General features: G+C 44.4%; 1 protein-coding gene across 1 annotated transcript in view; it reads left to right on the top strand.

The window, feature by feature from the left end:
• Nucleotides 1–22746, top strand: part of scn4ab (sodium channel, voltage-gated, type IV, alpha, b) — a 214308-nt gene extending 191562 nt beyond the window's left edge. Inside the window, 7 exon segments of the mRNA XM_034189852.1 lie at nt 2764–2868; nt 8267–8293; nt 8295–8538; nt 11522–12143; nt 12269–12413; nt 17011–17094; nt 20576–22746. Coding sequence (XP_034045743.1) covers nt 2764–2868; nt 8267–8293; nt 8295–8538; nt 11522–12143; nt 12269–12413; nt 17011–17094; nt 20576–20914 — 1566 coding nt within the window. The 3' untranslated portion in view covers nt 20915–22746.
• The last annotated feature ends 1326 nt before the right edge of the window (nt 22747–24072 follow it).

Below are 24072 nucleotides of genomic sequence, written 5' to 3' on the forward strand. Positions count from 1 at the left end.
GCCAATCAATCCGGGGATTGCGTTTTAACACCCATGGAAAACCCAAAATCACTCGGGAGGTAGAAGGTGTTACATAAAACACAATCTCCTCCTGTGATTCCCAGACACCACCAATGTCACTGGCTGAGTCTGGTGTGTGATTAGTGGAAGAAGGGTGCCATCTAGTGCCCGCACTGACAATGGTGACGGTAAGGCCACTAGAGGGAGCCCAACCTCCCTTGCCCATCTGCTATCCAGCAGATTTCCCTCCGACCCCGTGTCCACCAGTGCTGGGGCGTGAAGGGTTAAATCCTCACTCAGGATCATGACTGGGATTCGTGCAGATTTACGGGGTCTCCCCGCGTGGGTATTGTGACCCACCCTTAGCCCAGTCTCTAAGGACGAGTGCTGCTGTTTTGATCGTTTGGGGCATTCTCTCTGTGTGTGCTCAGTAGAGCTGCAGAGAAAACACTCTCCACGGATCACCCTCCTTTGTCTCTGATCTGATCGTTTTTTGGCCCTGCTCGTTTCCATAGCAACGTCAGCAGGGGGAGCTGTTGTCACGTGGAGAGTCCTGGCAGTGGAGCGTGGGGAAGGCGGCTCCCTTTCAGACCCGGGAGGAAGAGGGACGGCTTGTGCCTGACCACGCCCTTCATCTCGCTCCCGTCGGTGTTCTGTTAATCGGTTGTCTAACCGTATAACCAGGTCGATAAGCCCATCTAAATCCCGCGGCTCGTCCTTCGCCACCAGGTGCTCCTTGAGGACCAGAGACAGTCCGTTTACAAAGGCGGCACGGAGCGCAACAGCATTCCAGCCGGCTTGCGCTGCCGCGATGCGGAAGTCGACTGCATACTTTGCTGCGCTCCGATGCCCCTGTCTTATCGACAGCAGCACACTTGAAGCGGTCTCGCCTCTATGAGGGTGGTCGAACACCTGTCGGAACTCCCTCACAAACTCAGTATAAACCGTTAGGAGCCGTGAATTCTGCTCCCAAAGCGCCGTAGCCCAGGCGCGTGCCTCTCCTCGAAGCAAGTTTATAACGTAAGCCACCCGGCTGGCGTCTGACGCGTACATGACGGGACGCTGTGAAAAGACGAGCGAGCACTGCATCAAGAAGTCCGCGCACGTCTCCACACAGCCTCCGTACGGCTCCGGAGGGCTTATGTTTGCTTCAGGGGAAGGTGGGGGGGGTCGTTGAACGACCAGCAGAATGTCTGTTTCTGGCACACGGTCAGCAGGAGGAGGTGCTGCAGCAGCGCCCTGAGCACGCGCTTCCACCTGGGCGGTGAGAGCCTCTATCCTGCGATTGAGAACACTGCGCTGCTCGGTAACTAAGTCCAACCGAGCGGCAAAGGCGGTTAAGACGTGCTGCAGCTCACCCAACACGCCTCCTGCCTGTGCACCCTCGCTCCTCCCCATTGGCTGTTCAAGCGATGGTTGACGCCCCTCGGGATCCATGACGCTGGCCGAGAAATCCTGTTGTGAAAGTGACGTGACACGGACCCACAACAGGGGGCGTTAATGAACGGACAATGGATAAGCCAAAAAGTAATAATTTAATGTTGTGAATCGCACAACAACGTACAGACAATAACAATATGGTGGACTGTCAATCATACACCAGGTGACGTGTGGGCAGGCTCGACGATAGAAGACGCCTGGAGAGAGAAGAGCTGGATCCCCACACAGCTTCCACCACCAACGGAGCTGAAGAACACCGGAGCCGCCAAGCCACTGCGCCCCAGGTGGCCGCTGTCTTCAGCAGTCAGACCCGGTACTGCTGGCAGAGAACAGAGGACAGTCCAGATGAGTGTGAGTTCGCACACTCAGTAATCCCACAGTCTGTATTAAGTAAAGGAGGGAAAACCTCCACCTCCAATCACACACACTCGTGCAGCTCCTGGTCAACCACTTATCTGAGTTGGGGTGTGAGGCGAAGCCGTCGCTGTCACACCAAACGCCAATCCTCCAGATAAGGCAACACTCCAGGAAAACGGCTGCAATAGAAGTTCAAGTTATTACACACACAGTGTTAGTCAGCAGAGAAATTACCTGAATGGTAGTTGATTTCTCGGCGGGGAGGTGGAGTTGCAGTCCGGCTTTTATGGAGGATGTGGTTGATGAGTGACAGCTGGTGTTGATGATGTGTGACAGCTGTCACTCCCAGTAGGTCCGACGCCCTCTCGTGCTTGGAGCCCGCACTCCAAGCAGGGCGCCATCTTGTGGTGGTGGGCCAGCAGTACCTCCTCTTCAGCGGCCCACACAACATTGCTGCCATGCAAGGTAAATGGAGCAACTTGGGGATTATGGACCTTGCTCACTTATATCTGAATTATTTGTCCTGTGTCATCAGAGAACTGAACTGAAAATCCTCCAACTTCCAGGACTGTGAAGACCTAGAATTTGTCAGAAGAATCCAGAAATCAACACTGGTTCTATTAGGCATCTCAGCAGATCCAACTGACACAGTTATTCCATTCCAGTTCTTGTAGAGCTTACGTATCCAAATGCATTACTTGAAATTTTTATCAGATTTTCTTGTATTGCTAAAAGTAATCCCTTATATTTTGTTTTACAGTGTATCCTCACTAGTGAAAGTTAATTTGTGGCCACAGACACATTTTTAGGGAAACACTGTTATTGATCAAACAAAACTGGCAGCAAAATAAGTGCAGCACAGTGTTCTTGTTTTATGTTTTACTACATAAATAAGTTTTTTTTTTAATGTTTGTGCTTTATTTTGTTACTTTACATAAGTAATTTTTTTTGTTGTTGTTTTTTTACTTGGGAGGAACTGATATCTTCATGACAGAGGAGCAGAAGAAATATTACAACGCCATGAAGAAACTGGGATCAAAGACACCACAGAAGCCGGTTCCACGACCTCAGGTGGGCTCCATGAGTTTCAACATCATTCATTAATGCCACAGTCTGGTCAATCAGGCACTCTGTCACTTTCCACAGAGCGTATGAGTTCAAGTTTAGGACACAAGCTCAGAATGGAGCATGGACCATCTTGCTGTGAGGCAAGAGTCCTAAGTATGGATCCACCATTACACCAAGTTCATCAGTGAAATCAGTTTTAGAGAATCAGTCCATGGATCTTTATGCTCAAGGTTTTTGGAACATTTGATGTAAAGTTTGTCCTAATGGTAGTGCTGAAAAAAGATGATGGGGTCATTGTAGTTTGGAGCAAAAATAGGGTTCTTGAAATGTGCTGGTCTGAAGATGTATTAACCCTGTACTCAGACATGTATCGGCCCAGGACTGTATTAGTCTTCCAGACATTCACTTATCTTGGCACTGACATACCGTATTTTGTGGAGTATAAGTCACACTTGTCAAAAAAATGCCTCTTGGAGAGGAAACAACCATATTTAAGTCACACCAGACTATAAATCACACCTTTTCCTGTGTTATGAGCTCTTTAATTTGGGATTTTTGTGCATTGTTGTAGTGTATTTTTATTGCTGCCATTTATTCTTTTGTTATTGGAGTTTATTTTGTTTAGTGCTTTGATTCTCGGGAAAGTTCAATATAAATAGTCATTACAATTACTATTATTAATAACAAACGTGTGAATTTTCAGTATGCAAGTCGCACCAGAGTTTCAGTCGCAAAGCTTCCCAAATTAGTTTAAAAAAACAAACCTGTGACACATACACCGGAAATACGGTGCATGTCTGTGGGTCCTCAGACTTTGCGATTGAGAGGCACTGGACAAAATTATAAGACCTTATGGAATCATGAGGTCACTAGACAGAGGTGTTTGGTGATGCCGATCTTTGCAGGAGAACAAAGTTTCAAGTCTTTAGGGTCCTGGTGCAGCCCAGTGGTGGGCACAGTTCCGCTAATCCGCTAACTATTGAAGATAATGTTTTCATTATCAGATTAGCTTTTCAGATAACTTTGAAAACCATTATTGGACTAATTATCTTCCAGTAAGTTTTGGTCTGATCATTTTTAGACCGCTATCGTATTTTTGCAGATGTGGTAAACAAAGCTGAATAGTTACATACTTTACATGAGTTGAAGAAAGGGGGGGAAAGAAACAGAAGCTCTCCCAAAGAGATGACCACTGTTTATGCTCTCTCCAATTCCGCATCGGTATTTGCACAGGCACAGTGCGAGAGGTTGGACGCTTGTAGCGCTTCAGCAGCGGGATACCCTCACGACGGCCGACCAAAATATCAACAGGTTTGATTTTCATCCGACCATACTATTGCTGATCAGGAGGTGGTCGTGAGAGGTTAAACGCAGCTCGTTACTCCATGTATACTATGTGTGATTAAGCTGAAACTTGACGCAATCCAAAAATTCTCGCATGAGTGAAAAATTGGCTGAAAAAGGGCCAAAAGTCACACAGTGTAAGCCCAGCTTAAGTACTGAGCGTCTGGGCACCAGTAGATCATGGCAGTGTTTTATTTATTTTGACACTGGTTATATCAGATGGTTATCTGAAAAAGAGAGCTTTAAATCAGAAGTGCCTGACTCTGTGGTATAACTCACAAACTCGTAGCTTAAAGCAGATAACCCGTAAGTTGGAGAGGAAATGGCGTCTCACTAATTTAGAAGATCTTCACTTAGCCTGGAAAAGAGTCTGTTGCTCTATAAAAAAGCCCTCCATAAAGCTAGGACATCTTTCTACTCATCACTAATTGAAGAAAATAAGAACAACCCCAGGTTTCTTTTCAGCACTGTAGCCAGGCTGACAAAGAGTCAGAGCTCTATTGAGCTGAGTATTCCATTAACTTTAACTAGTAATGACTTCATGACTTTCTTTGCTAACAAAATTTTAACTATTAGAGAAAAAATTACTCATAACCATCCAAAGACGTATCGTTATCTTTGGCTGCTTTCAGTGATGCCGGTATTTGGTTAGACTCTTTCTCTCCGATTGTTCTGTCTGAGTTATTTTCATTAGTCACTTCATCCAAACCATCAACATGTTTATTAGACCCCATTCCTACCAGGCTGCTCAAGGAAGCCCTACCATTATTTAATGCTTCGATCTTAAATATGATCAATCTATCTTTGTTAGTTGGCTATGTACCACAGGCTTTTAGGGTGGCAGTAATTAAACCATTACTTAAAAAGCCATCACTTGACCCAGCTATCTTAGCTAATTATAGGCCAATCTCCAACCTTCCTTTTCTCTCAAAAATTCTGAAAGGGTAGTTGTAAAACAGCTAACTGATCATCTGCAGAGGAATGGTCTATTTGAAGAGTTTCAGTCAGGTTTAGAATTCATCATAGTACAGAAACAGCATTAGTGAAGGTTACAAATGATCTTCTTATGGCATCGGACAGTGGACTCATCTCTGTGCTTGTTCTGTTAGACCTCAGTGCTGCTTTGATACTGTTGACCATAAAATTTTATTACAGAGATTAAGCATGCCATAGGTATTAAAGGCACTGCGCTGCGGTGGTTTGAATAATATTTGTCTAATAGATTACTATTTGTTCATGTAAATGGGAAATCTTCTTCACAGACTAAAGTTAATTATGGAGTTCCACAAGGTTCTGTGCTAGGACCAATTTTATTCACTTATACATGCTTCCCTTAGGCAGTATTATTAGACGGTATTGCTTAAATTTTCATTGTTACGCAGATGATACCCAGCTTTATCTATCCATGAAGCCAGAGGACACACACCAATTAGCTAAACTGCAGGATTGTCTTACAGACATAAAGACATGGATGACCTCTAATTTCCTGCTTTTAAACTCAGATAAAACTGAGTTATTGTACTTGGCCCCACAAATCTTAGAAACATGGTGTCTAACCAGATCCTTACTCTGGATGGCATTACCCTGACCTCTAGTAATACTGTGAGAAATCTTGGAGTCATTTTTGATCAGGATATGTCATTCAAGCGCATATTAAACAAATATGTAGGACTGCTTTTTTTTGCATTTACGCAATATCTCTAAAATCAGAAAGGTCTTGTCTCAGAGTGATGCTGAAAAACTAATTCATGCATTTATTTTCCTCTAGGCTGGACTATTGTAATTCATTATTATCAGGTTGTCCTAAAAGTTCCCTAAAAAGCCTTCAGTTAATTCAAAATGCTGCAGCTAGAGTACTAACGGGGACTAGAAGGAGAGGGCATATCTCACCCATATTGGCCTCTCTTCATTGGCTTCCTGTTAATTCTAGAATAGAATTTAAAATTCTTCTTCTTACTTATAAGGTTTTGAATAATCAGGTCCCATCTTATCTTAGGGACCTCGTAGTACCATATCACCCCAATAGAGCGCTTCGCTCTCAGACTGCAGGCTTACTTGTAGTTCCTAGAGTTTGTAAGAGTAGAATGGGAGGCAGAGCCTTCAGCTTTCAGGCTCCTCTCCTGTGGAACCAGCTCCCAATTCAGATCAGGGAGACAGACACCCTCTCTACTTTTAAGATTAGGCTTAAACTTTCCTTTTTGCTAAAGCTTATAGTTAGGGCTGGATCAGGTGACCCTGAACCATCCCTTAGTTATGCTGCTATAGACGTAGACTGCTGGGGGGTTCCCATGATGCACTGTTTCTTCTCTTTTTGCTCTGTATGCACCACTCTGCATTTAATCATTAGTGATTGATCTCTGCTCCCCTCCACAGCATGTCTTTTTCCTGGTTCTCTCCCTCAGCCCCAACCAGTCCCAGCAGAAGACTGCCCCTCTCTGAGCCTGGTTCTGCTGGAGGTTTCTTCCTGTTAAAAGGGAGTTTTTCCTTCCCACTGTAGCCAAGTGCTTGCTCACAGGGGGTCGTTTTGACCGTTGGGGTTTTACATAATTATTGTATGGCCTTGCCTTACAATATAAGGCGCCTTGGGGCAACTGTTTGTTGTGATTTGGCGCTATATAAAAAAAAAATTGATTGATTGATTGATTATCTAATTATATTTAGAATTACATTATTTTTGAAAATGCTTTTTTTTTTTTTACATATAAAAAAATTGCATATTTTACAAAGACACATTTATCTGTAAACACCAACACATGACACACCTCACATTAACGTGTCAGAATTAGTGCATTATTCAACATTAAAAGATATGTTATATTTTAACTTTGTTCAAATGACAGAATTTACATTAATGGAGTTATTCTATCAGTATTAGTTTTATTTATAACCAAACCATAAGTCAGCACTGCTTTATTTCCAAGACCTCCACCTCACAGCAACACTGTTTACTGAGTAGAGAGTTGAGCTTCGCTGCTCCTCTCAACTGCTTCTCTGCTGAAAGCCATGTAATAAACAGGAGCTTCCAGCAGGGGGCAGCGTGCACAAAGACAGAAGTGCTGACTCATTGTTTGGGTCTGTGGTCGCCTTTGATGCTACCAGAAGCGATCATGGTGTTAAAACTCAAAATCAGCTTGTTAGTAGTTGCAAGTGTACCGGAGACAATACTGGAAGTTATCGGTTATCTGTCGCTTCTGATAAACGTTTGGGTGGTTTATCAGTTTTGCTTTATAAAAGATAACTTTTCAGTTAGCTCATTATCTGTTATTGAAGCTAATTTTTGGTTAGCTGTGCCCAACACTGGTGCTGCCTGTCTTGCAGTATGGTTGTAAGAGTTGAATACTAACCAGTGACCTGAGGTGACGACTGCATGTCTTTTGGTAGTAATATCGAGTACCACTATGACTTTGTATCAAACCAGTAGTTATTAAGAGAGACTAAGATGAAAAGTATCACTTGCCTTGTGAGGGGGCATCAGCTTCAACATTTTGGCTGTGTGGTGCATTTCTCTGTGTGTGATCCAGCACACCGGTGTTTTGAGTGTTGAAGAACCCAGTAGCTGGAGAAGGTCAAGTGAATGCCCACATTTCACCTGGCCACAGTGAATAGATGGTTATTTTAGAGATGTGGGAATGGACTGGCTGTCTGCCTGGACCCAGGGGCGTTCCATGGTGTCGTAATTGTGGCGATGCACAGCACAAGTGCATGTTTCCAGACTTGTCTTGACTTGGGTTAGTCTTGACCTTAGGCCTATGCAAGCTTTGGGTTACGCATGTTTTTGAGCTTAAGAGACTGGTGTTCAGCCAGAGATCAGGCTTGTGTTGTGTAGATATTTTGTTAATCACAGTTGATCTGTTGCTAGAGGTCAAACTTGCCAGGTCCAGATGGGCGTCAGTGGCAGCAAGCATGCAGGAATTACAACACCCTGTCTCAGATCGGTGTTTCATCTGGGTTCTGGCCTGCACTAATTCTCATGTTAAGCCTGCAGTCTAAATTTATGGGTTCTAGATTTAACCTATGTTTAATATTTTTCTCTGTTTTCTGTTACTCTTTTGACCAGAATAAGTGCCAGGCTCTGGTCTTTGACCCTGGTAACCCAACAGGGTTTTGACATCTTCATTATGGTTTTGATTTGCCTGAATATGGTGGCCATGATGGTGGAGACTGATGAGCAGAGTGAAGAGAAAGAATTTATCCTATTCTGGATCAACCTGGTCTTCATCGTCCTCTTCACTGTTGAGTGCATTTTGAAGCTCTTTGCACTCAGGCGGCACTTCTTCACCGTCGGCTGGAACATTTTCGACTTTGTGGTCGTCATCCTTTCTATCTTAGGTGGGTCAGAAAAAGGTCATCTAGCAGTTACCAATGCTATTTTTTCCCCTTTTGTCCAGATTCTTAAAGATTATTTCAATATTTTGTGTTTCATTGAACATCTCAAAGTGTTTTAAATTTGGTTAATAAACATTAATTTTCACACAAACTGAACAATTAATATGCAGTCAGCCTTGGCGCATCTTTTCCTCAGACCTTGGTCTTGGATGCCTTGCAGGATCAAAGCCTTGGTCATCTCAAGAACTTTTAAGGAAACAGACAAAAGTTGCTCTATGTTCAGTTTCTCCATTCACAGCAACAGAAGCCTATAACTCCTTCAGAGTTGTCTGGGTGTCTTGGTGGCTTCCTTCACCTGTATCTCCTTGTATAGTCACTCAGTTTTTGAGAACTGCCTCCTCCAGACAGATTTTCCATACAGTTTCATAGTGTTTGCATTTCTGAATGATTGATGAAAATGTTCATGTACCAATCCTCTGACTTATCTAAAGAAAACTGGCTGAAAAAGTGACCATTAATATTCAAAATAATCCTTCTATTTAGTAGGTCTGATTACTAATCGGCTCTGAAAATTGAGTGACTGCATGAAAATTTGTGTAATTCCTAAGTGATTAATGTGATACTTGTGCGTTGCCCGTGGGGATCCACGGGCTCTAGATTGGGTAGTGTTTATATAATAGGTATCTGACATTTTTCAAAGGTAGTAATAAATTATGCAAATTTCTATAATGATTTGGAATGGCGTGTGAGCCTAGAATGTAATTATCAATGTCCATTGTTCACTGTAGTTAAGCAATATCTGTAATTTCTCCAAAAATATTAGTCTTATCAACGTTCCGTTTTGGTGGCGTTCACCCTTGACCCAAAATACATAAGCATACGAAACAGCAAATGTCAGCTTTTTTTGTCCCGCTTTGTCAGTGATCACAGTTCTGCACAAACACACACACACATGCACGCATTTTCAATTTCAATTTTCAATTTATTTTCATTTATATAGCGCCAAATCACAACAGTGTTGCCTCAAAGTGCTTCACACAGGTAAGGTCTAACCTTACCAACCCCCAGAGCAACAGTGGTAAGGAAAAACTCCCTCTGAGGAAGAAACCTCAAGCAGACCAGACTCAAAGGGGTGACCCTCTGCTTGGACCATGCTACAAACATAAATTACAGAAAAATTCACAGAACAATTCACGGACAAATATACAAGAAATGCTGTTAGCGCACAGGACAGGAGGGTCGGCAACACAATTACAACTCCCATCTCTGGATGGAGCTGCAACTTAAACAGAGAGAAGGTGCAGCTCCAGCCTGTGTGTACATGCGCACATGTACACACAGGCCACTTGGCTTTTAATATATAGATGATTTATCCCCCCCTGCTGGAATGGTATGTCAGTCCAGAATTTAATTATCAACTTCTATTGTTCACTGTTGTTAGGTAATATCCCTAATTTCTCCAAAAAATATTAGTCCTATCATTGTTCTGTTTTGGCGCCGTTCACCCTTGAACCAAAATACATAAGCATACCAAACGGCAAATGTCAGCTCTCCCACTTCGCTCTCCCACTTCGCTTTTAATACATAGATTTTTGAATGAAAATTGAAAGTTGACACAACAAAAACATGTTTTGTTTAATTTTTAACCCCATTATGCTGGAAAACAAAGACAAAATGCTGAACTGACTGTCGGTACCTACACAACTTGTACACAGAAAATGGCTTTTACTGGAAACAACTGTTGTTCTTCAGTTTACTTTTATAATACACCACGTTTTGAATGCAAAATATTCTTCACCTGTTTTTATGTGGACCATTTTCTTTTTTTTTTCCTGTTTATTTGTGCTTGGCCTTGAGGGTTTGAGCCTTGACTGCAACACTGTTGAAAGGTCTTTTTTATTACTATTATTAATTAAAGTAATGCTGCTTTTACACATAACGACAGCACATCACGAATGCCACGAAGTATACATTCTTGGCCACTGATCACAAATGTGATGATTTGAGGCAGAGGCGTCAGGTGTCCTCAAGAACTGCTGCAACCTGTTACCATGTGTTATGCTTAATAGCACGTGTTGCTGGAGAATTATCATGAACCATTACGCACAGTCAAGAATAATGTTGCGCACTGTTGCATGCTATCCCGCATAACAGCGCATCGTTAAGTTCTATCATGTTGTGAATGAGGCAAATTGTCTCCACACACACCCCCATATTCATCCAACTGTCAGTTGCGGAACAGTTCAGATCGCTCCAGTTTGCTCCTCAAAATCCACAGCAGAAGAACATTATGACTGCATGCTTAGTTGAGCTCTGTGCCGTGGAGTGGCACAGAGAGGAGGAGGAGGAGATGGAGAGAGCCAGATGTGTGGCTCCACATGGCTCTCGTCTCGTGTGTTTTCCCAAACATCAGGCACATATGCAGCAGGTGGAACACCTGCAGGAGCACGCTGAGGAGCATTGGAACAAAACCTTTAGCCGACTTGGCGTCACTGTCCTTTTTCACCATACTGCAGCAATGAAACTGAATGTGGTGCAGCAGAGTTTAATTGTGCGCACGTCAGAGAAAAACGCTGTCACACTCTGTTAAGGATCACCACTAATAAAGACGGATTAACGCACTCAGTTGCGACCTCCATGACATGAGGCGAAATGAGGGTGGTGCGTGACATTCGTGTAAGATTTTTTGACAGCCAAAAACATGCTCCACGAAAATCTTATATATCACGCACCAACACGCACTATTAAGAAACCTATTCAGATGCGTTAAGTCACATTAATAATGTCAGGAATGTGCCAAGAATGACGCAAATATGACATTCGTAACACATTTTGCCTATGTGTAAACGCAAAAAGTTTTCTTTGTGTTTTGAACACTGCAGGCATCATCTAGCCATCTGGCATAAACATTAATTGTAAATTCTGTAATAGTAGTTTAATATTTTTTGTTATTTTAATTATGTTAAATTTATTGTCTTTCTTTCAGGCTTATTTCTGGCCGATGTGATTGAGAAATATTTTGTTTCACCCACTCTCTTTCGTGTGGTCCGTCTGGCTCGCATTGGCCGTGTCCTTCGTCTGATTCGTGGGGCAAAGGGCATCCGGACCCTGCTCTTCGCCCTGATGATGTCCCTTCCTGCCCTCTTCAACATCGGCCTCCTCCTCTTCCTCATCATGTTCATCTACTCCATCTTTGGGATGTCAAATTTTGCATATGTCAAAAAGGAGGGCATGATGGATGACATGTTCAACTTTGAGAATTTTGGCAACAGTATGATCTGCCTCTTCACCATCACTACTTCGGCGGGGTGGGACGGCCTACTTAGCCCCATCATGAACATGCCACCAGACTGTGACCCACACGTGGAAAATCCTGGAACATTGGTCAGAGGGAACTGCGGAAGCCCTGCTGTGGGCATTGTCTTCTTCACCACGTACATCATCATGTCCTTCCTGGTGGTGGTCAACATGTACATTGCCATCATTCTGGAGAACTTTAATGTTGCAACAGAGGAAAGCAGTGAGCCGCTAAGCGAGGATGACTTTGAGATGTTCTATGAAACTTGGGAGAAGTTTGACCCTGATGCTACACATTTTATACAGTACAGGCAAGTTTTTACTTCTTCGACAAACTGGTTATCTTGAGTCATTGTATGACCACATTATTGTGCAGTGGCCTATCCTGTCAGGTTCTAAGGAACTGAGTTAAACTCTACTCCTTTTCACTCTGTAGCATGTTATCGGAGTTCTGTGACACCCTCCAAGATCCTCTGAAGATTCCCAAACCAAACACCATCAGACTAATCCACATGGACCTGCCATTGGTTCCTGGAGACAAAATCCACTGTCTGGACATCCTGCTGGCACTCACATCACAGGCAAGAACAGCCTTTAAAATGTTCTCACAGCTTTTCCGTAAACTTGAATAATTTTTCCAGATAAAGAAATAACAGTGCAAAAGTAAATTTATTTCTTCAATACTTGATTTGTGACATGCCAGAAGAGTTTGGTCACACTGTCTGCCATAGCACCTGATGATACTTACTGACCTCAGGTTTTTAATCTAAAAACTGTTACGGTTCGGAGAATCAGGTTGAGTGGTTGACCCAAGTGCATGAGCAGTAAGGAACACAGAAAGGTTTAAACAAGAGTTTATTAAATAAGAACTGCACCTTTGGGGAACAACAGAGGATGGACCACAAAGACTGGATGGGACTGACAGGACCACATGACAGGGACTAGAGTCAGGGAAGGGAGCCTGCGGAGGTGCTGGGGCTACAGGAGAAAAATGAGGGCAGGTGAGAATAGTTACGGTGCATTTGGGCACACATCAGGAAACAAAAATGAGTCTAAACCAAATGATTTAAAGGTTCTGTTCATTCAGGATTTCAGTTCAGAAAGAAATTCTCATTTTAGAAGTCTCAGTTCATTCCAGATGGTAGTTTAGATAAAAGATGCAGTTCATTCAGGAGTCCAGTTCAGATCAAAGTCTTTGTTCATTCAGGATTTGAGTTCTACAGGACACACCATAAAGGTGGGCTCACGTGGCAGACCGACAGAGACAGATGACAGCTCCAAGTTCCAGGCTTAGATGCATACAGTAACTTAGCAGCTCACACTCTCTGGGGAACTGCACTCAGAGAACTACAGTTACATAAACTCAGCTGCTGCGTGTGGATCACTCCGGACTGTCAACAGATTAGATCATAATTAAATGAACGGTTCAGCCAGTTGCATAATAAGATGACTGCACGCTGGTCCTGAACAGCGCACAAACCCGAACTACAGACTAACCATTGACATTCACAAAACTCCATCAAGGAATGGACTCAGAACAGAATTTCTGCTGAGCACTGAGCAGCGTTGAGATGAACATTGTTATGTGTCGGACGCAGTCGGAGTACTGACCAGCGTTTGAAAGGACCAAGCATGAAATAAGCAGAGCATGGTTCAAAAGGATAACAGAATTTAATGACATAACAGTGAGTGCTAATTAATAACAAATAAGTGCGCGGTCTGGCGAGGTGGAAGAACGGTGCGCTCCCAGCAGCACAAACGGTCCGGAGCCAGAACAGTTCGGACCCAAGGACCCCGCCGACACCCCCCAGGTGGCCGCGACCGACCGAGTCTGTGAAAGAAGAAACCATCATGTGAGTCCACCACTCCACACACAGAGAGACCACTCAAAGGTGTACATAAACAGCAAACACTTCCTGGCTTAATCACCAATCAGCTTCCCACCCTGCAGGCATGGAACACCCAGTTCAATTCTCCACTGCAGTGGAAGCTGATTAAACGACTAACATAACAGCTCAATATAATAAGGTGTGAGGGACACCACATTTACTGACTGTATTCATGTTAGTCACAAAACCTAAAGTACCTCAGGAAGTGTACTGACGAGCGTGAGACCTCACCCCCTCCTCTTTCACAGACCATGGCATCAAACCTGGTACGGTCTCTGCATCCATGATGATGAGATGGTTCTCTGAACGTCGATCTCACCCGTCTGGTCACAAGGTCGAGTCTCTGGCAAATACACACTGTGTACTCCAGACTTAAATGCAACCATGCCCCAATCCATATAGATGCGCCACAGCTGTGAGTCCTGACGAGCTGCACATGACCAGCCTCAGGTGATCAGGGTGAGGTCCTAATAACTCAGCCACACAGCCACTCAGTCCTGAACGCATGCCACCTGGAAGGAAAAACAAAAGACAGAAAACAGAAGCCAGAAACAAAAGCCAGCCAGGCACCCCAGCCACAACAGAACATACTTTAATTACCAGCATGAGTGAAGCGCTGCGGGTGATTACACACCGGACAGAATAAGTCAAGGTTAAAACGTGAAACAGAAAAACGTGACATGGAAAAACCTGTATGATCTGCTCAACATAACAGGGGGTAATGTATTAGAGCAGGGAAAAACACAATTAATAAACGTCCTCCTTCGAAACTTTGCAGAAAAAATATGACATGTAATACTCTGAGCCTGGACAATCTGGAGAGGAAAAACACGGCGTGTTACAGACATGCACCGAGAAGCGCCAGTGGAAAAATAACACTGGATGGACATGGGAGCCCACAGCGAGAGGGTTACGACAAGAGCGCGGAATTATAGTCCGGAAAAACTGAGCTCCAAACGTGACGACGGAACATCAAATAAAGAACACTAAGAGAAAACATAAGCTCGGGTTACCGGCTGGCTGCGATGGAAGAGCATAGCTGGGAACCCGTGTCAACCCGGTTCCAACCCAGAGGGTGTGAAGGTTCTTCGGGTGGACTGCAGCAGATATCAGCTGTTGTAGCAATAGATTCTGGCCCCGAACCCATGACAGGTTCGGGGTTAAATCTGGGATGGTGAGGATCATCAGCTGTGAGCACCCACTCAGCTGCTCTGTCAATCCCATGCGCTGTCGTGACGGATGGGGGCGGGACCCACGTGCAACATGGCAGCCAGGAATGGAGCCCTGACATAGCACACAGAGGATGCATCCAGCCACTACTCAGCAACCAGGGGCGTGCTGGGAACATTTTTCAGCCCGGGAGTTTCATATCCATCCAGCCCACAAACCACCAGCACACAGGGATAATAATGCTGTGGCATTTAAATCCAGCATTTATGTGCTGACTGTGAAAATTGGGCGGCTTATAACAGAAAATCACCAGTACATCACCTAAGGCTGGGCATACACTGTACGATATTTTCAATCGTTGTACTTGGCTCCAGCTCAAACTGTGCGACAAAACCGCAGGGGTTCAGAGTTCAGAGCACATGATTCATGTTCTCACACTGTATGGCCCGATGCTCTGATGCGATCTGACTCCTCACATTGTACGTTCAAAAACCACACGTCCGAAGCTTTTTTTTCTTTAAAAAAAAATTATTTCATGCCTATCAGCACGCACAGTGAGTGAAATCAGGTGGGGAGACTGAATGTATATGCGCGCGCGCACACACAACAGACAGCAACATGATTCATGAGAGGACAGTAAAAAAAGAAAACATAAACATTCATAACAGGTGTTGCTACTTACACTGTTGTATAAATAAACTATATTTCATACGGAGTCATACAGCTGTGCTCATCTGTCGTAAATCCTGTTGTTGTCTGCTGTGTGTGTGCGCACGCGCGCATATACGTTCAGTCTCCCACCACCTGATTCCACTCACTGTGTGCACTGATAGGCATGAACTTTAATATGATATTAGGTTATTGCGAGGGAACGCAAAAAAAACAAAAACAAAAAAACACAGACTTTACATCACTGTTTGCTCTCTCCGGTGTTTGCACAGGTACAGTGCGCGAGGTAATCAGCGCGTAGATGCTTGTAGCGCTGCTTCAACAGCACGGAACCCTCACGAGTCACGACGGCCGACCAAAATATCAAATAGGTTTGATTTTTATCCGACCATACGATTCCCCATGGGGAGGTGGTCGTGAGATGTTAAACACAGCTCATTACTCCATGTAGACTGCACGATGCAGGACGCACAATTATGCTGAAACTCGGCGCAATCCAAAAAATTCTCGCACGAGTGAAAAATCGGATGAAAAAGGGCCAAAACTCGCAGAGTGTAAGCCCGCCTTAAGTCAGTGAAGTCTATAAGTAGCTGGAACAGGTGGTACTGTACTACAAATGTTGATACGGCTGACATCCGGGCATAACAGGCATGTAGCCTGTTATGCCCAGCCCTATTTACCGTTTCCCTCTTCGCTCTGTCTTCTTGAAAAAATATCTGTGAGCTTTGCACACTTGGCAGCATGTTCCTCCAAAGCTTTTCTTTTTCGTAATCTAGCTTTTTCAGCTCCACCTGGCTTTTTTCTGTCCATCTTTTCACTCATGGGGCACTCCTCCTATACTTGCTCCTAGCGCAAGTCCCATCTGAGCACACATGGCTTGATTGGACTGAACTAACTGTAATGAATGCATAGGGGTGTTAAACGTGTAATGGTATTAGGCTTAGGCTTTGGAAGAGATAACAGCGTTGCAAAAGAAGCAGTCTTAAGTTATTTTCTTGTGAATTTTCGTGATTGTAAAATATTTATAACACTTAATGTCTTCTCTTTAAGATACAGCAGCCCAAGTGTCTTGCTGTGTGGCCTAACAGTTAGTGGTGGTCATATATGTATGCATATATATTAACACCCCCTCACAACGGCCCCAGGTTGGACCCGCCCACCGGGAAAACTCACGACTCTCCCGATTACCCAGCACACGGTAGCCAGCAACTCCACCTCAGCTTCACCTGAAAACACAGACAGACAGAAACCAGCAGACCAGGGGCAAAGCGCAACAAAAAACAGTCCGTTCATGACACGTTGAAGCAAACTAGATTTTATTCTTTGACAAAGAGGGTAGACAGAAATGGACTAAAGCTTCCCAGACATTAAGTGAGCAAGCAGCTTCAGCACAAGCTTATTGTGTTCATACGTGACGCTAATAGTCAGGTGTTCTGTTCTGTGCATGTAGGTGCTGGGTGATTGTGAGTCAGGACAGATGGATGCTCTGAAAGCCAGCATGGAGGAGAAGTTCATGGCCAACAACCCCTCAGAGGTATTAAATATCTGTCATTAAGAACGTTTTCACCTGCAGATGTTACGTTGGGTCTGTCATGGCACAAAAACCATTGTACAAGGTCTGTGAGAAAAGTATCCAACCTTTTTATTTTATGCAAAAAATATATGGATTTGATTCATATGTTTTTACGTCAGCCAAGCTTGAACCTTTGTGCACATGCGTGAGTTTTTTCACGCCTGTCGGTTGCGTCATTTGCCTGTGGGCAGGCTTTGAGTGAGCACTGGTCCACCCCTCTCGTCATTTTTTCATTGCGAGGAAATGGCGGAATGATTTGGGCTTTGTTCCATCAGAATTTTTTCAGAAACTGTTAGAGACAGGCAGCTGGAAACCATTCGGAAAATTCACATGGCTTTCGGTGAAAATTTTATGGGCTTCACAGAGATTAATGAGCGTTACTACCGCTTTAAGGACGGCCCACAATGGCGCACGGCGCGCCGTGCTCCAAGCCGCGATCGACAGGCAGAAACCACCAGATCATTTCTAAACGGATGGCTGTGGGGATCCGGGACCGTCGTGTGCAATTTCTCTGGTTATCACAAGAGCTGGACATCAGCCATTTTCCGGCAGATTTCACTTTTAACAAGAGATTTTGTCATGGAAAGCCGTGCGGAGGCTTTGCGCATCACGACGGAGCCGCTGATGGAGCGAGACAAAGGAACACCTCCGTTTTGGAGTGTCAGAGGAGAAGTTGGGACATGCCCAGCTCTCCACAATTTCTCTTATACTATCCATTATCCATTGCTGTTTTTTGACCTGCATATCGACCGCCCATTTGATTTGAGCAATCCTGTTGTAAAACATTGATTTCTGTTCTTGTGTCCTTCAGAAGTGACTGCCTGCTCATCTGAGGGTGGATTTTAAAAGTTGCTAAATGTCTACCTGCCATCTTATATGGCTGAGTTGGTTCGGCCCTATGTGCCGCCTGCCATGTCAACAAAAGCTTATGAAAAAACAACACATCCGCACCATCCAAGCACCAATGTTAAGAAAAGGGTCAAGAAATGAAGCTGGACAGTCGAGTTCACTTTACGTTTCCAAAAGTACATTTCAGACTATTCTTTTCGTTTTATTCAAACATGTTCTGTAAATATTATTTCAGTCAACCAAACTCACATAGAAGCAACAGCAGCATCCAGTCTTGGGTTTGGTAGATGGGCTTCGATCATCATCACTCCCCTGTTATAAGAGAGTGATGATTAGACACACACACACACACTTTCCCCTCCGACCAGAGACCACAGGTGGATGCTGGGCTGCAGGCGGTGCTTAGCCACAGCAGAGACGTGGCAGCAGCAACGGTGACAGTCAAAGGGGGAGATTAGTAGGAGATATTTGGTAACTATGTGCATGTAAGTTGATATGTATCATGCAGGTTAAGTCGTCTGCCAGAACCAGCTCACGGGTTTGCTTCATTTGTCTTTTGGCTTCCCCCTGTTGCTTAGGGTCGCTGCGGTGCATCAAATACAGATCCTAATTGAGATTTGGCGTAAATTTTACACTGGATACCCTTCCTGACTCAACTCCAGTTCTATATAAAGAAACCTGCTCACCGCTCCTGATGTTCTCAAACCGTCTCCCAGTCAGGAACTAATCAGGATGTACTCTTCTTCCCGTCTTATACAACCCCAATTCCAGTGAAGTTGGGATGTTGTGTAAAATGTAAATAAAAACAGAATACGATTTGCAAATCCTCTTCAACCTATATTCAATTGAATACATCAGAAAGACAAGATATTTAATGTTCAAACTGATAAACTTCATTGTTTTTGTGCAAATATTTGCTTATTTTGAAATGGATGCCTGCAACACATTTCAAAAATGTTGGGCCGGGGCAACAAAACATTGGGAAAGTTGATAAACACTCAAAGAACACCTAATGGGAAACAGTTGAGTGTCATGATTGGGTATAAAAAGAGCATCCTCAAAAGGCTCAGCCATTCACAAGCAAATATGGGGCGAGGTTCACCACTTTGTGCTTGGTTTGCATTGCCGGTAGTAAGTCAAACCTGTTTCCAGTGCACGTTGGCCTCCGCCAGGGCTGCCCTTTGTCACCGGTTCTGTTCATTACCTTTATGGACAGAATTTCTAGGCAAAGCCAGGGTATAGAGGGGGTCTGGTTTGGGAACCACAGAATCTCATCTCTGCTGTTTGCAGATGATGTGGTTCTGTTGGCTTCGTCAAATCAGGACCTTCAGCGTGCACTGGGGTGGTTTGCAGCCGAGTGTAAAGCGACCGGGATGAAAATCAGCACCTCCAAATCCAAGGCCATGGTTCTCGACCGGAAAAGGTGCCTTGCCCTCTTCAGGTCGGTGGAGTGTCCTTGCCTCAAATGGAGGAGGGACGGATGGAGCGTGAGATTGACAGATGGATCAGTGCAGTGGATCGGGGGGCAAAGCTCTCGATTTACAGATCGATCTACATTCCGACCCTCACCTATGGTCATGAGATTTGGCTCAGACCGAAAGAACGAGATTGTGAGTACAAGCGGCCGCGGTGAGTTTCCTCCGCAGGGTGGTTGGGCGCTCCCTTAGAGATAGGGTGAGGAGCTCGGTCACTTGGGAGGAGCTTGGAGTCGAGCTGCTGCTCCTCCACATTGAAAGGAGCCAGCTGAGGTGGCTCGGGCATCTTTTCCGGATGCCCCCTGGACGCCTCACTGGAGAGGTGTTGCAGGCACGTTCCATTGGGAGGAGGCCCCGGGGAAGACCCAGGACACGCTGGAGGGACTACATCTCTCGGCTGGCTTGGGAACGCCTTGGAGTTCCCCCAGAGGACCTGGAGGAGGTGTGTGTGGATCGGGAGGTCTGGGCGGCTTTGCTTGAGCTGCTGCCCCCTCGACCCGACTCCAGATAAAGCAAAAGAAAATGGATGGATGGATGGATGGAAAAAAGTCTATCAGTTTGAATATTAAATCTCTTGTCTTTGTGGTGTATTCAGTTGAATATAGTTTGAAGAGGATTTGCAAATCATTGTATTCTGTTTTATTTACATTTTACACAGCATCCCTACTTCATTGGAATTGGGGTTGTATTTGATGGGATCAAACGCCCAAAAAGCAGCATTGCTGCCTTGAAACTACAATACAAATAAGCATTGTTATTATTATTCATCTGGATAGAAACACGCTCATGGGTTTCTTCAATCAATCATAAGGTCAGTCAGATTCATGGCTGCTGAACTGGAGAAGATGTGGTGTGTACTCTAAACCCAGAGTGTGAGAATGGTTTGCTCCCCCTTCCAAATTTCTGACCATCTTTTTGGAGAATATTCTCATTTTGTTCTCATCATTTCCTCTTCTTCTTTTAAATGACCACTTTCAGAGATTATCAGTTCCTTATATACTTCAGATGGCGGCAGATGTTTGTTGTCTGCTGCTTTCTTTGGCCTAAGCCAGATCAAGCTGCTCTTGTATGCAGACAGTCAGATGTTACAGATCCATATAATCCATTTCTCTTCACAGGTATCATATGAACCAATCAGCAGCACCCTGCGGAGGAAACAAGAAGAGGTGGCAGCATCAGTCATTCAGAGGGCCTACAGGAAACATCTCTTGAAACGGACCATCCACTTGGCATCCTATAAACACAGAGAGAAGACAGAGGATGAATGTCCACCAGAAACAGTAGGTCTGCTCTGCACACGCATGGATCAGCTATACGGAGAGAAGGAGGAGGCTGACAGCCGAGAGCATCCTGCTGTCCAGGTGGAGCTTCAGAATGAAATAGTTCTCCATGCTGCTCCTCCACTCGATGCTTCTGACATCCTACCCGATGATGACCTGAGAGAGTCCAACATCTGAAGTCACACCATGATGTCAACCTCTCATTTCTTCCTTACTAACCTGTAACAAGGACTAACCACTCTCATGGTGTAAGATGAGCTTCTTGCTAAACTGCACAAGATGGTCCGAGAACTCAGGTGACTGAGTCTGATGAGGACAACACTGTCAATAACTCTGAGCTGCTTTAGTCGAAGGATGAAGATTTTGGAGTTGATCTTCTTCATGGAGACTTCAGTGTGGATGTTAGCTGAAAAAATCATTTCCATTTTTTTGATTCAAGTTTATTCTTCAACAGGCAGTTCAAAGGTCAGCTGATGACTGTTCCAGGTCATGCTCCTAAAAAAAGGTTTACAAAAAGTATGAATGTGGAACAGTAAACAGAGATGTGTGTTGAAAGGTCTCTTCACTCATGAAAGAGTGATCTGCCAAAATATTTTATTCTTGCATCCAATTCCTTTATAAGTTTAACGAGTTTAAAAGTTTTCCTTTGATCAGCACTTATTCCTCACAGCAAGAACATCCTAGGTTGACTTCCATCGGTGTCCAGGTTCCTCCAGTGTATGAATGGGCCTCCTGCCTCCACAAAGGAATCAGTACCTATGCAAGGCCAGTCACAAAGTCAAGAAACCTGGTGCAGAGGCCACCAGTATTCTTGCCAACATGAGTGTCTACAGAACGAAGATATGGTTGGGGGTAAAACCGGACTCTCCAGGAAACTGAGCAGGAAGAGGCTAGCACTACAACCTTTTCCAGAGTGGGACAAAATAATCTTCCAAGTCCATTGGGATAATACTTGGAGGTGCAGGATTTGGTTGTCTTGAGAGATGTTGTTTGTCTTCACAACAACAGCATGTGCACACGCAGCCCAGCTGCAAACGGCTGGAACGTGCGTAAATAGTTAAAGTAGTTGATAAAATGTTCTTTCCACTATTGTTTCTGTATGACAACATTGCTTTTCGTCCCACACATGGATGAGTCATCAGTGATACAAGGATGTTATGTTCAGCTCATCTGAGCTTTAGTTATTGATCCTTTTAGATAGCGACAACATTCATGCAAGACGTCGGACTTGGGAGGTTGGAAGAAGTTGGACAAAAGTAAAACGGAACGCTGACATTACAGAAACTATGCAAATGATAAGAAACCATCGAGACAGACAGCAAAACAAAATGCGGACAAATTGAGGTTGTCATCGGGATTCGTTCACATTTTTCAACAGTTTGAAAATTCTGATGAAGCGCCAGCTGCAGGAACGAATCTTGACAATGGTTAAATGATGTCAATGTAAGTCAATGCAAATCCACATTTCTTGTTTCATTTGGGCTTTGTTGTCCTTTGTTGCTGTGTGACTGGTGCTTTACCAGATTCAATCATTCACAGCTGACTCCTACCATGGGAGGTGCGTAACATCCTGACAGGAGGACCATCCTGCAACAGCTTAAAGTAGAGAGCCCAACAGGACAGTACCTCAGAATAGTGTTAATTTTGTCACCTGTTTTAAATTTAAGCCCCCGTCACACATAGCAAGAATGTGGAGGAGCATTCCGGCACGGCAAATATTGCCATAATCCGACGCAGTCGGGAGGAAAAGAAGCGTGGCCAGCCGTGGTCCGAATGCATCTGGACTGCCTCGTGCACACCTGCAGGATGCAGCCCAAACATATTTCAGACAACAGTCAGATGACACAGACTTCTGTCAGACAGTACCAACATTGGAGCTGACACTCACCCACTCATTCACCCACCCAATCAAATCTGTGCTCATCCTCAGATTCCCAGCGCTAAACTGACCTCACATCAGTGTGTGTCTCACATGATGGAGCGTGCACGTGTACGTGCATAGAACAGGTGATCAGAGTGTGTTCACAGTGGCTGAATGAGCCACGTGTGCCTGCGTGTGTAGAGCATGTGATCAAAGCAGTGTGCAAGTGTGTGGCCGAAATGTTTGCTCAGCTGTGTGTATGAGTGTTCATAAACGTCATACCAGCCGCTCCACATCCAGAGAGCGCATAAACAGGCTGACAGCTGTCCGTGATCACCTGCTTGTGTACAGTCTGTGAAAAATCCCTTTAGGTGTTTGATCAGTATATACTTGCTTTGCTAGATTTTATTTGTCCGGCTGGACTCCATAACTGCTGTTGACTGTGCTGACAGTGCGCCAATTTACCACATGTGTGCAAAATTCAGATACAGCCAGTGGACTTTCTATTTTCTCTTTTTTAAACTCTTTCTTGTGGCCATTTCACTTGATACGCATCTTAACACAACTGTAGTTGGATTATCGTTGTGGGACGGCACTTTACATGGGCTTTATTTATGCCAGAGGTGGCTTATGCTTTTGTCAGCTGATAAATGTTGCACACAGCGCAGCCGGGTGAACTTGACCAGCTGTCTGCGCTGCAGAACGCGAGGTACCGGAGGTGAGTTACATGTTTATTTATGTCGTCATGTGCTGGGAAAACATTTCCACATCATACCTGCTACAGACGTAGGAGGTGAACATGTAATAATATGTGCATTACAGCGGTGACATCCCGTTCAGCTGCTTTGCACCGCTGCACAGAGCCTGTGACATGCGCACAGTGCCACATACATGTTATTACATAACAACATTTCCTACGCCGTCCCTGGCTGGGGTCCAGTGGAGGTGGACAAACATGGCACAGCATGCCGGTAGGCTTTGCTGTGACCGATCGATCTCAGAGCTCAATCAACCATGATCAGATTGTTTCAAATGCTGTTTTGATGATGTCAGAATATGTAAATTGCTGTCAATTGGTCATCAGATTACACATGGACTGTCGTCGGATAGGTGCCCCATCTCAACGGCACCTGGAGAGTTTTGAACATGTGCGTCACACTCGGGGCTGCCTGCCAATTTTGACCAACTGTGTCGACTTCCGCAGATGGCTGTCAGAACGTTTTGGAACTGAAATCCAACACTTTTCGGATGTGCGCCAATTCATAAGTCTATGTGTGTCGGGGGTATTAGTCTTTGTTTTTTGTCAAATGTCCTTTTAATTTTTAGTCATATTTAGTCATTTTGTTTAGTCAGTTTAATTCTAGTTTAATTCTTAATTTTAGTCAAAAGAGGACTGAATGTATTTTAGGCTCTTTTCAGTTGAGACATTTTCGTCTTTTAAAAAAAAACACATTATTTCTGATAATCATTTCAG

The sequence above is a fragment of the Thalassophryne amazonica genome, chromosome 16, assembly GCF_902500255.1.
Source record: "Thalassophryne amazonica chromosome 16, fThaAma1.1, whole genome shotgun sequence".
Lineage (NCBI taxonomy): Eukaryota > Metazoa > Chordata > Actinopteri > Batrachoidiformes > Batrachoididae > Thalassophryne > Thalassophryne amazonica.